We start from the raw sequence: 12,762 nt of genomic DNA on the forward strand, positions 1-12,762 counted from the left end.
TTGTTTCTGTTTTTTTAAGTGGAGGTTCTGAAGCAGATTGATATTCCCTCTGTGTTTGTGGGTGAGGTGACTGCCAATTCTCTGAAAGACGACTACGCATACGACAAGGGGTAAAAATGAATTCCAATCTCATTTTTCTGCCCATCAGTATAACTCGAAACCACTTTCTGCTCAGCTGTCCTCGCGATGTTTCAGTCAGTGTCACATCATAAAGCAATGACTGTTTTAAATTAGCTGGCTCACTTAACTCTCTGTTTTGTTTATTTGTTGCTTTCTCAAGTTGAATCAAATACTTTGCCTCCATGTGCACTGTAATATATCAAAGCTGTGTTTTCACTGCTGCTGCTGATGTGATAATTTGGGTAATGACGTGTTTTCAGTCTGTCAGAAGAGTCCAGAGAGCCACAGCAGTAAATTCTCATTTCTTCACTTTCAGATCAGCTGGTCTATGTGCTTGTTTGTGCATGTGTCAGATATATATATATATAGCACTGTGAAAAATCGCTATAATGATCATACAGTGTAATTATTTCTCAACTGCACGTATGCAGGTTTGAAATGACTTCAGGTTGTCGAGTATTTCGTGTGACCTACCCTTACACTGTAACAACAGCACAACCCTAATTTAAGCCTAATTAATGTTACTGGTAAAACCTTTGTTTGTCCCACTGTTTGTTGTGGGAAAAAATAGCAGCTTGAGCATTACATGCACATGTTAATGTTTACAATTAAACTCACTGACAGCTTGATAATATGTAAGGCCAACTTTCAGTCACATCATTTTAATCCAAATACCCATGATCACAGGATTTCAGAGACTCTTGCACTCTTGACTTTACGAAGGTCCTTCATAACTACGACGCCTAACGTGGCATAGTTAACACATTTTGTCAGCGTGGATTGATTCAGCAATCACAGATTCACTGCAAAGTGATTTCTGTGGCCTTTGACCCCATTTATTCACAGTGTAAAATGCCTTTTAATTAAAAGTCCCAAACATCACCAAAAAGAATATCTTAAAACTGCAACGAATGCAATACTGCAGCCTCTGTGAGCAAATGACACTGTTAAAGATTTCATTTTTCTTGACATGAAAACATTTCTGCTTGTTTTTTGTTAGGGGATATGTGGTCCTCATGCCAGACTTCAGCCTGCCGCTGGAATATTACCTGATCCCCTTCCTTATCATCGCAGGAATCTGCCTCATCCTCATTGTTGTCTTCATGGTTGGTAGATTTCACTCCTTCTATTTAACTTGTACATAAGTGATATATGGAGGACAGTTACGGGAAGATAGCAATTTTACCATCCGTCCACGCCAAAGATAGTTGAGGCTACAGGCAATATACATATACATATGTATATATATATATATATATATATATATATATATATATATACATATATATATATATGTATTCAACATAATTCAACACATTCAAAATGTGTTGAATTTACCAAATTTAATTTATATATATATATAAATTAAATTTGGTAAATATTCACCGTGGTTAAGTTAATATTTTATTATTATTTTATTATTTTCGTTAATATTGTGAGATTTGGGGGGGAAATATGGTCATATTTGTTTGTGACCTCAGGTCTGGTACATTCTCGTGAACGACCATTCATCAGGAACATCTGGAGGAATTTGAATTATGGAAACATGGAAATTGACTTGAATTCAAAAATTAACTGGTTTGAATTTAGCGGCCAAAGGCCAAGGACATAACTGAAGAATTCACTTACTTATTTTGACAAATGATTACACTGATGGTACTTTCCTGGCCATCACTCTGCACCTTAACTCAAAAAGTATTTCTTAAATATTTGAATACAAAGAAGTGAAGTAAAAAATGTCTCCTGTGAACCTGGAACACTGTTAACTGCTTGCTCTCAGGCTTCTATGTAACTTCAGTAGAAAAGGGACTTTTGTGGTGAAGCTTTGTCAGAAACTCATCTTGAACCTGTCTGTGGAAATAATATTTCACTGTTAGGCTGTCATCCAATTGGAGCCTGAAATGTTACACTTGTTCTTATGTAACTGTGTTGCTTGGGAGACAGAAATCATAATTACAGTGTTTATGGACTCATTACCTGGACAAGTAGTGTGTGTGTGTTCTTGTTGGTGTATCTTTGTGAGGACTAAAAAACTTTTAAACCATCGGGAGTGAGGATATTTTGCCTGTTCCTCACTGTGCAAACCTGTGTGCGTGTGTACTTATTTTAAAGTTTTTTTTGCTTTTGACAGATTACCAAGTTTGTCCAGGATCGACACAGAGCTCGTAGGAGTCGCCTGCGCAAAGATCAGCTCAAGAAACTTCCAATTCACAAGTTCAAATCAGGTAAGATAGAGGTCACAAGCACTGTGTGGTTGTTGAGAAGAGCATGTGAGTGACAGGGTTAGGGTCAGGGCAAGTGTGCGCTTGGGCAAGTCGTAGGAGCCAGACCAGCCCACAGAGCATCAGTTGCTGAGTAGTACTGGTGCACTGTGGGTGTGTGGGTGTGGGTGTGTGTGTGTGTGTGTGTGTGTTTAAATCTATACTGTTTCTGTAGTGTCAATGAAAATTTCTCAAGGTCGGTGAATGTGCTTGCTGGTGTCCTATGTGACAGTGGGACTAAGGAGGCCTGTTGAATTATTCTGTGTGTGTGAGGCTGTGGCACTGATGATTTCATATCTACAGAAGTGTCACCTGCTGTTTAACTCTTTGCCAAATTCTGTTGTGCATCCTCTGCTGAAAACTGGAAGCTCTGATCACAGATATGCCCATATGTTGTTTTGTCCTTGTGCCATGCTGCTGTTTTCTCACATGATTCGGCCCAGAGGAGAAATGTCATCGGAGCGTTACGACTCATCATTCCTCCCTCAAACTCTGCACCTTAGAGCTAATCGGATTAATGTGAACTTGATTTTTTTTTACTCTCTGTGCAAGATTAACGTTCCACTGTGAGAGCGGACACATGACAGATGCTTTGGAATGTGGTCTCGGCCATGCCAGTGGTGGAAAGTAAAGGGAATTTTGCCTAAACCCATATGAACACAAAGGACATTTTACTGTAAAATAGGTGAATGAGGGGAGTAGATCAACAAATCTCCACACCTCTGTGTGAATGTAAGCATTTTAGTTTAGTTTTCCTTCTGCCGTCCCTTTCAGTCCAGGTACAAAGGTGAGACTGGGTATTGTTTTGCAATGTAAATCAACTTCGTGCCATGGTCAAGTGAGTTTCATCTGTGGTTTGTTTTCTGTCAGCTGTCCTTTCCTCCTGCAACTGTATTTTGCCCAATGGAAAGCCCAACACTGCAATCAGCTGTGCAGGGGGAAACACTAGCCTGTTTTATAGACTATGGGTGGTGCATGATAAGTAGCAGTCTTGCAAAGCTGCTAATTGAGGGGGTTATGAGCCGAGCTGCTCCTCCCCACCTGGCACTAACAGATGCACATGCAACAGCAGAGCTAAAAGTAGCATGTGTTGCTCGGATAGCTTTTTTTCTGTCACGTCAGGATCTGCGGTTCCTGTGCTCTGGTGGTTGTGGCTGCGAGCAGCACCCACTCTGACTCAGGGTTTCCACCAGGAACTGCTTCAGTCAACCTTGTCAGAACTGGTGTTCAGATGTCCAGGAAACACCGCCCCTGGAGGCTTTTGCATTTCTGTCAGCTGAGTCTTGAGTGTTTAGTGACACAGGAAGGGGACACCAAAGCTCTACCTAATCACCTTTTAAACCCCTGCTCCCTGGAGCTTGGCAGGAAGTGTGCCCTGATTTGAGCGTTAACAAACGTATTGAGATCAGTGGGGCTGTCGGCCAAGTCTTGAATTTGAATGCTTCAATATGGCCGATGGTTGTTTCATCAAACTATGAAATGAAATGAATGAAACAACTGATTGTGGCAGATATTAATAGTGCCAGCTCTGCATCTGGGGACCACTTTCAGTTTGCCTACAGGGACAATCAGTCTGGTTTTTCATACCACACTGGATCACCCGGACAAACCAAATGCTTATGTCAGAAATGCTCTGCATCGACTTGAACACAGTCATCCCCAATAATACACTGGTGTCCAAACTCCACAGCCTTGGCCTGCACTGTCATGTGCCAAGTGGATTGTGAACTTCTTGACCAATTGTCCACAGAATGTCAGGTAAAGCAAACTGGTCTTCCTCAGTGGTGAGTGTTGAGTCCCGCTTCGGTGTGCACGCTTTGACTGTCAAGCCAACCAATCAAGAAATGCCATCATAAAACATGCAGATCACTCAACAGCCATTCGTTTTTATCTCTGACAATGATGAGACATCACATGGGCTGAAGAGCAGCCTGGTGCTTCACCGGTAACCTCATCCTCAACACCGGGAAGACCAAGACGATTGTGGTGGACTACAGGAAGAAAAAGAACTGACCCGAGGCCAGGGCTTTATAAATAGTGAGGCTGTGGAAAGAGTCTGCAGCTTCACATTCCTGGGAGTGAATATCAGTGAGGAGTTCTCCTGGATTGCACAAACCTCCACTTTCATTGTAAATGGCACAGCAACGCCTCTACTTTTTGAGAATGTTAAAAAGAAGAGGACTCTCACAGAATCTCCTCCTTAACTTCTACTATTGCAGAGGGGAGACTTACGTATAATATCACGGCATGGCACTGCAGATGTTTTAATCCTTTTAATCCAAGTTTTCTTGATCTTCTTAATCTTGATTTTTACTGCTGTGAATGTGCAGAAAAACTAAACTTGATTTAGGCTTGAGACAACTTTCTATGAAGGGCAGGGGTCATAGGCCGACTATAGGCCAGACAGCTAAAACAACAAAAATCCTGTATACTTATACTGTATACTTAACAAAAAAAATATGAACTTGAGACTTTTGTTTTTGCTTCCATTTTCCATGAATTGAAGTAAAAATATGTCATTCCTGTATTTCCTTTGTGCAAACAACAAATTGTTAAAATCTGTGTTAGTGGGCACTACACTTTTACAAATTTAGCAACCAAAATACAGCTGTTTTGTCTGTTTGGGCTCCTGCAAAAAGCAAAGGCCCTTGCCTAAAGCACATTATAAAAAGGCGTATCCATAGTGATTATTCACACATGCACATATTAACATCCATACAAACGGTATATTCAATTTCTGCCAAAAACAAACCCCCCTAAATGTTACACACTGACCTCAGAGTGTACAATCTTGGCCCTACGCCTGGAAAATGCCTCATTTATCATTATACATAATGATCAAGTAGCTTCCATGAAAGATGTTTTATCTTATTAGAGGACTTTTACATTTGGCTGAATCACACAGATAAGGTCATTTGATGTTATTGTGAAGTGCATTTACAAGACAAGACTGGTGTCTCCTCACTGCAGTTCATTTTTTTAATTGTTGTGATAGTCTTCCTGGATTTAGTTTTTTTGTACCATTTATTTATTGGTGGGGTTTAATACCACTAATGTTACATGTGTTTCGAAGCTCTAATAATGCACAAGAGATGCTGATGGCTTGCTTTTGACTTAAAGGGTGACATAAACCCCATCACATGCAGTTGTTCGGGCCTGTGCGAGAACAACTGCATGTGATTAAAGTTGTATGAAACCCTTGTCATGTGGTTCCAGAGGAAATTGTGTAGAACTGGATAAATAACCTCATCTGTTGTCATTTGAGTCCACCTCAGGTCTGAAGAGTACACATTAGTGTGGAAATAGAAAAAAGAATACTAAGTGTCTGAGGCCTCTGTAACCAGATCCTCATCCCTGTTTGAGGCCCTCTGCTTCATAAGCTGCCACTGGTGGACTGGTGTGGACATTTGGCAACAGACTCTATGTCTCTACATACAAATGAAAGTGATGAGGTACAATTACAAAGCTTGGGGACCGTTTTTTAAGTATACAACAAGTGGCAGCTAATGTAATGTTGAGACGAGCAGAGAAGAGGAGAATCACAGAGGTCATCGCAGCATCAGTTTATGATTACATCTTGTTCTCCCCACAGTCACAGACTCTACTTTTAACTTCCCTTCGCAACAAATGTTAAGGCATCAAGCCTGAACATGGCATCCATCAGTTATTACCTTTGCCAATAAGGTTTTGTTTTAAGCAGCATGTTGAGTGAGGTCGGTGCTCTCTGAGTACTTTCTCCAGTTCTGTGTGCAGCACAGAGTGGGACTATTGCCCAATGGCGCCTTTGGCCTCAGCTACAGTAGATAATGCTGAGCTTGGACTTTGGGGGCTTTAAAGAGATGCAGCTATGGTGAACAGGAACACTGCGAGGCTGTGTTGGTGTGGCATTTTTTATGGGTGCAGTTCATAATCTTGCTTAATTCGAAAGGCAAAGTTCGGGAGAGTATGGGGTGTGCTTTACTGTGATTTGTTCAGACCTGATATTAAAGAGCCAGTGTTTATGAACACCTCATCCTTTCCTAAACATGTCAGGGAACTACAGTGGCCTTCACATACCAGAAAGGATGTCATTCTTTTTTGTTTACATAGTATAAAACATCACACGTTTAGCTGTTCCTGTCCATTCTGACTGCTATAGATATATACAAGATGGAGGCTTTTGTAAAGCAAGGCCATGCATGAAGTACATATAAAAGGCTTAATCGAAGGCTATGAAAATAACAAAAATAACAAAAATAACAAAAATTTTAAAGGGATTTTACACTTATACACACATACGTACGAATAGGATATTCAATTTCTGCCAATAAACCCACCTAAATGTTACACACTGGGCCTTTCACATCTGTCCTGAGAGATTTGATCACAAGTGGATTTAGTCCACATACTCGCACGGTGAAGTCATTGTGCAAATATGCAGCTGCAGTTCTGACACTTGCCGCTAGATGCTCGCTTCACGTTGCCCAGAAAAGTGTGGACTACTGTCTTGGAAATGAGATTGGAAAAATCAGACATCTGCTATTTCTGTCACCTCTGCAAACACTCACTTTATCCCCCCCCCCCCCACATCATTTAAAAAAATGTTGTTGCTCCCATTTGTGCATGTATTTAATTCAACACCTTGCATACTGGGACTGTGTATGAGCAAGACTCGGGCAAATACAAAGACACAAAGAGAGTCTGTATGGTGCACGACGCCTTAATGAAAACCATGGTACCCATGTAATTGATGCACAATACCAGTCTGAGCCACAGCATAAGATCTGTGTCAATGTACAGGATTATGTAATAGCAGTTGCCATGGCTGCTGGCATACAGCACACATCTGCCATTAACTTGACTTATACTCTGGCTTTATTGCAGAACCTTGCGTCACCCCCACTTAGGCTTTTAGAGGCTGACGTTTGACTGTCATTTTTTTAGCCCTCGAGCGAGTTTCACTTGCAGCCAGCGTCCAGCAGACGTTGGAAATGATAAACACGCTCACACTCAGGGAGTGAACTGCGAACCAGGAGAGGGAACAAGGGGGATTGTTTTGGAGTCTTCGTTCAGACGGAAAGGCCAGACTCTCCGCCTGACTCCTGACCTGCAGCCTGATCCTTTCCTGTTTGATGAGTCACACCAGCCCTCCCTTCAGACTTCTGCTTCTCAGGACACTGTATTGACTTTCACTCATTTGGACAGACGTATCCCTAATCTTAACCATAACACGCAAACCCTAACTTTAACCGTAAGCCCTAAACTTAACCAGAGAACCACAAAAATGAGGTCACGCCTCATTAAAACCTCATTTTGCTCTCTATGAGGACGGCTGGTCCTGACAAGGGAGAGGTAACACTCACAAGTATACACACACACACACACACACATTTGTCGCTCTATGGTTGTGATAATAATTCATAGACATAATGCGTCCCCCAGCTGCTTACTCTCACCTCAATCATCTCAACTGACCCTGCACATAAAATAAATGTAATACCAAGTTAACTTAACCTTCAAAAACCCTTTGAATTTATGAGCACCAACTGAAATGTCCTCACAGCGATGGTTTTGAACCAAAATATGTCCTAATAAAGACGGACACACACATACAAAGAGGAGCAGCTGCAGTGTCTCAGGCTTGTTGCGTGAGGCATGTTGATGTCAGTACAGAGGAGCTCCCTCTGTCTCTCTCTCTCTCTCAGTCCACTGGTCTCAGTGCCAGTTGCCATCATGTGATTGGCTCAAGCAGTGACATACTTTTTTTTTTCGTTTTACTCAGTTTTTCTCCTCTCTCTCTCTCTCTCTCTCTCTCTCTCTCTCTCTCTCTGCCACACACACATTCACTGCTCAGCTGAAGTTCAGTAGGACAGCGTGGATCCTCCGAGAGCGAGGAATTCTGCCAGACTGGCTGATTAATGAAACATAGTGAGGAGGAGAAGAGCTGAAATGGCTCACAGGTCCTTCTTAAGATGTACTACGGGCTCCAAGACGTAAATACAAGAGATCCCCTGCATCAATTAATGTAGACGCACAGCCAAAAAAAAAAAAGTATAACACATATTTTACTTCCCACATTATGAGCTGACTCAACCCAACGCTACGAAGACCAGACAGGAAAGTGTGTTCACATTAAAAGTACTCACAAGAGCCAGTCACCATAATGACATCACTAAGCTGATCTCTGGTCAGCAACCCTTCAATTAAAAAGGAGCCAGTCATGTCCACAGTGGAGTCTTTGATACGGTGCCTGCTTTTTCTCGCTGGTGTTTACGTTTAAAAAGAAAAGTTACTGAAGGCTTTTAGACGCTATCAGACACATTGATTCACCGGGAACATTTATCTGGCTGCTGCCGGTGCAGACGAGACATCAGAGAGTCTACAGGTGCAGATTACATTCAACACTTGATCAGTGTGTGGAGACAGAAAGTTGAAGGGCAAATGCAATTCATTTCAGCTTTTATTAAACGGGTTGTGAAGAACCTGGAGTTGTGCTTTTATCGAAGCTCCACTAATAATCAGTCTGAACATTCACAACAGACTCATTTTCCTGTTCACCTTTGAGTTTAACCCTCTTATGACCACCGTGATATTCATATACATTTATTTTGATTTTATGGCTGTAGAATTGTCAAAAAAAATGTCCAATGAGTGAGTGCTTCTGCCCCTTTTTCCAAGTTAAAGTTCGATATCTGGCAGTTATTCGACCATTTCGGAATTACGGTACTGAGAGGCTGACGTCGCAGGTGAATCCTATCTGCGATTGGACGGTCGTTCCACGGAAGTCCTGGAGTTACCGGTCTAGGAGTTATGCTTGTGTTTTCTCTGCAGTACCGTACGTGCCTCAGTATTGCTGCTGTGAGGGACTCACTGTGGTGCTCATAATCCCTATTTTCTTTCCCTCACTTGAATGTGTTAATTATTTCATTGAGGCTGCAGCAACTTCACCGTTTTTTCAATCAGGCACGTCATTGTATTCTAAATACTTCACATGATGCACAGTTCCGTTCATTATCTCTCCAGAACAGTCTTTGAGTTTAGGATGTTCACGTTTTCTGCTCCACTCAGAATAGCTCAGTGCCACAGTTCAGCATTTCCTGAGTGTGTTCTGGATCAATGCCTGCATAAACGTTCCCTCTCGCTCGCCCTCACCCCGACTGTCCAACACTAGTCTGAGAGAGAGGGAGGACAAGATGGAGGAATGTGGAATAATGATCAGGAGGAACAGTGTTGGTAAATGAACTCAATATTGGTGTCATTCTGGAGCAAGGGAAGAAAAGAACTCAAGTTGTAAAGAGGAAGATGGAGAAGACTATCTTGACTTTAAGCTGCTGACACAAGAAAGGCAGGAAGAGGAGGAGGAGGAGGAGCAGTAGTGGAAGAGGAGGCCGTGGTCGATGTGAACTCCATCCTTATACGGTCACATGCAGCACTGGCACAGACACAGAAAGCCCAGTTGGGGAAAACATGCTCATTTAGAGCTTACATAAACACACCGACCCACTCTGCTCCCTTCCCCGTCTCCCTCCCTTCAGCCCGGGAAGAGGAAGGGCAGGAGAAGTGTGCGTCGATACATTCCTGAGCTTCTCGTTCACAAAGACACTGCACTTCCTGCAACGTCAGGAAGTGCAGTGCAAGTGAAGTAGTGGCATCTTCACAGGGATTCTCCCTGTGGGTGGAGGTGTTTGGGCGTGTGCCGGGGACGTCATTTATTCAGGGTAGTCGATGTCAGAAAAAGGTGCCCACTCTCGGGAGGCAACTGTAATTCACCATTGTCCGACATGTAATAAGCCGTGTTTCCATCGTGGTACGGTACGCTTTGGAACGATAAAGCCCTGGGTCGGGCTTGCTTTTGAGTGAGAACAATACCTTTACTTGGTAGATGGGGTGTAGGTGTAGGTAGACTAGGGCTGGGCTATATGGACTAAAAACTGATATTGCGATATTTTTTGTTCGAATGGCGATATACGGTTACGAATACGAATGGTTAAAACGATATTTTGAACAAAACAGGTAAGCTCGCTAGCTCACCGGTTGGCCGCTCAGCTGACAGCTGAAACAGCTGATAGCTGAAACCCGGCGTCCGGAGTGTACAACAAACCCGGAGACAGGAGACCAGAAACCCAGAGACCAGGGCCTCGGTGTCGGACACGGTAAACAACGTGCCACTGATGTGTTTTAAGTCCACTTGGAGCCCGAAATCTGCGGCTAACAGCCGAGCGGCTAACAGCTGGTGTCGCTAAAACTAGCGACAACAAACAGGCATTACGTCACCAGCTCAACTTTTATTTTGTATTAACGAGTAACGGAGATGGTTAAGAAAAATGTATCGGAGTAAAAGTACACATTTTATTTAGGAAAATAACTGCTCACTCTCCACCTGCGCCGCGTCGGCCACGTTTTCGTTCAAATGTCTGTTGTGATGCGTAGCGTGTGTGGGAGAAAACTACGTAGTACGTACATCAGGGGCGTGGTTGAGCAGCTGAACTAGGCTTGTAGGTTCAGAGAGAAGCGGTCTCAGCAAGAGAAATGTACTTTATTATCTAATGGTCAGACTACAGGTTTTAACAAATTCTGTCTGGTTTGTCTGTTCAGGCTAATACAAAGGAGACGAGGCAGTGCGCGATGGCTGCCTCTTTAAGGCCCGTGCCTAAAGTACTTAAGATGGTCACTGTAAGGTTTTGAAAACAAAGAGACTATATTTCAATTATGTCAGTAAACCCACTTACATGTCACACACTAGACCTTTAATGCCTAATAAAATCACTGACCTACAGACGCTTTTTTTTCTAATCCCAGGAGACAACTACGATGTCTGCGCCATCTGCCTGGACGAATATGAAGATGGAGACAAGCTCCGAGTCCTGCCATGTTCTCACGGTGAGTCAAACTTCACTTCTTTCTTGTTCAAATAAGACGCTGGCGAGTTGCATAGCCAGAACTCTTCCTCTCGGTCCTCAGCCTACCACAGTAAGTGTGTGGACCCGTGGCTGACCAAAACCAAGAAGACCTGTCCGGTGTGCAAACAGAAGGTGATCCCCTCGCAGGGCGACTCGGAGTCGGATTCAGAGGACGGCGAGAGCGGCCCCGACGAGAACGAGGAGGTGTCGGAGAGCACCCCGCTGCTGCGCTCCTTGGCCTCCACCAGCGCCCACTCCTTTGGGACCATGTCAGGAGCGTCGCACTCGGAGCACGACCAGGAATCCTCCGAGTACGAGGACGACGAGCTGGACAGCAGCGACAGCGAGGAGGAGGTCACTGTGGAGACCGTGGTGGTGCAGCTGCAACAGCCTTCCTCCGAAGGCCTCGACCACGAGCACAACCTGCCCAAAGCTTGACAGATTGTTGGTCAATAAACACCCCCCCCTCCCCTCCTCCCACCTCCCTTTGCAACACCCCAACCTCACAGCTGCAGAGACTTTTGTTGGGGGTCACGGAAACCGGTTCATCATCTGGGTTCTTCTGTTGCTGCTTTCAATACATTGTAATGTATCCTTAAGTTCACATACAAATCTAAATTTGACTTTTAGCTGATTCCCACGCGTGTGACTGGAGGTCAGTGAGTGAAAATTGAATGGGCTGTTTGACAGATTTGAGAGGAATGATGACACTGATATACAGTAGACTGTTATACTGTACACTGTAAATTCATAAAAAAAAAGACAACACGCTGCTGTTTTGTCTCCTTTAGTGAAGAAGTCCCAATCATTGTCCGACACAAACTTCAGTAAAGGTACTATGTATACCGTAGATCACTATAAGATACGTGTTTACGTTTGATTCATCTCCGACAGGTTCACTACTGTACATACATGTTCTGCTTATTTAAAGCGCTATGCAGCATCCATAACCATCAAGTCAAGGAACGGTTAAAATCACAGCAATTTTTTGCCATTTTTATTTCGAGTCTGGCGCATGAAGGAGACGGACGAGCTGCTCCCGTCTGTGTTTTATGCCACAGTTTATCTGTTACAGTGACTGGAGGCAATCCAGGGTGAGAAATGCACACTGCTCGCCACGTGACGTCACGTTCTTATGTCGTGGGTCACAAATTCAAGTGTGAAGAGACACTTGAGGGACAACTGTGTCCACTCTGCCTGTGATGAACTTCTTCTGGCTGCTTCAGACCTGTCACTTTATTTAACATAGAGCAGGTATTGGTTGATCGGCCTTGTGATAGATGTTTAAGGTCATTTTAATACTGTTTATAGTGAATATTCTAACTTTTTCTTTTGCCATAACAGCTTTATTTTCATTGAAAAAAAAGAAAGAAATCCCGTTGCCTTTTTAAGTTGGCGTATCTTGTCTGTGTTTTCGTTCCGTTTGTCTTTTCTCAATATGAATTCACTTCGATGAAATAAAAATGACACTTAACATGGAAACCTTTGGCTGTCAAGTTTCA

General features: G+C 43.1%; 1 protein-coding gene across 1 annotated transcript in view; it reads left to right on the forward strand.

The window, feature by feature from the left end:
• rnf13 (ring finger protein 13) overlaps positions 1 to 12,742 on the forward strand; it is a 39,244-nt gene extending 26,502 nt beyond the window's left edge. Inside the window, exons 6-10 of the mRNA XM_058637634.1 lie at positions 20 to 110; positions 1,121 to 1,226; positions 2,252 to 2,345; positions 11,160 to 11,240; positions 11,322 to 12,742. Coding sequence (XP_058493617.1) covers positions 20 to 110; positions 1,121 to 1,226; positions 2,252 to 2,345; positions 11,160 to 11,240; positions 11,322 to 11,698 — 749 coding nt within the window. The 3' untranslated portion in view covers positions 11,699 to 12,742. The remainder of the gene's footprint in view (positions 1 to 19; positions 111 to 1,120; positions 1,227 to 2,251; positions 2,346 to 11,159; positions 11,241 to 11,321) is intronic.
• The last annotated feature ends 20 nt before the right edge of the window (positions 12,743 to 12,762 follow it).

The sequence above is a fragment of the Solea solea genome, chromosome 9 (genome assembly GCF_958295425.1).
Source record: "Solea solea chromosome 9, fSolSol10.1, whole genome shotgun sequence".
NCBI classification, from domain to species: domain Eukaryota; kingdom Metazoa; phylum Chordata; class Actinopteri; order Pleuronectiformes; family Soleidae; genus Solea; species Solea solea.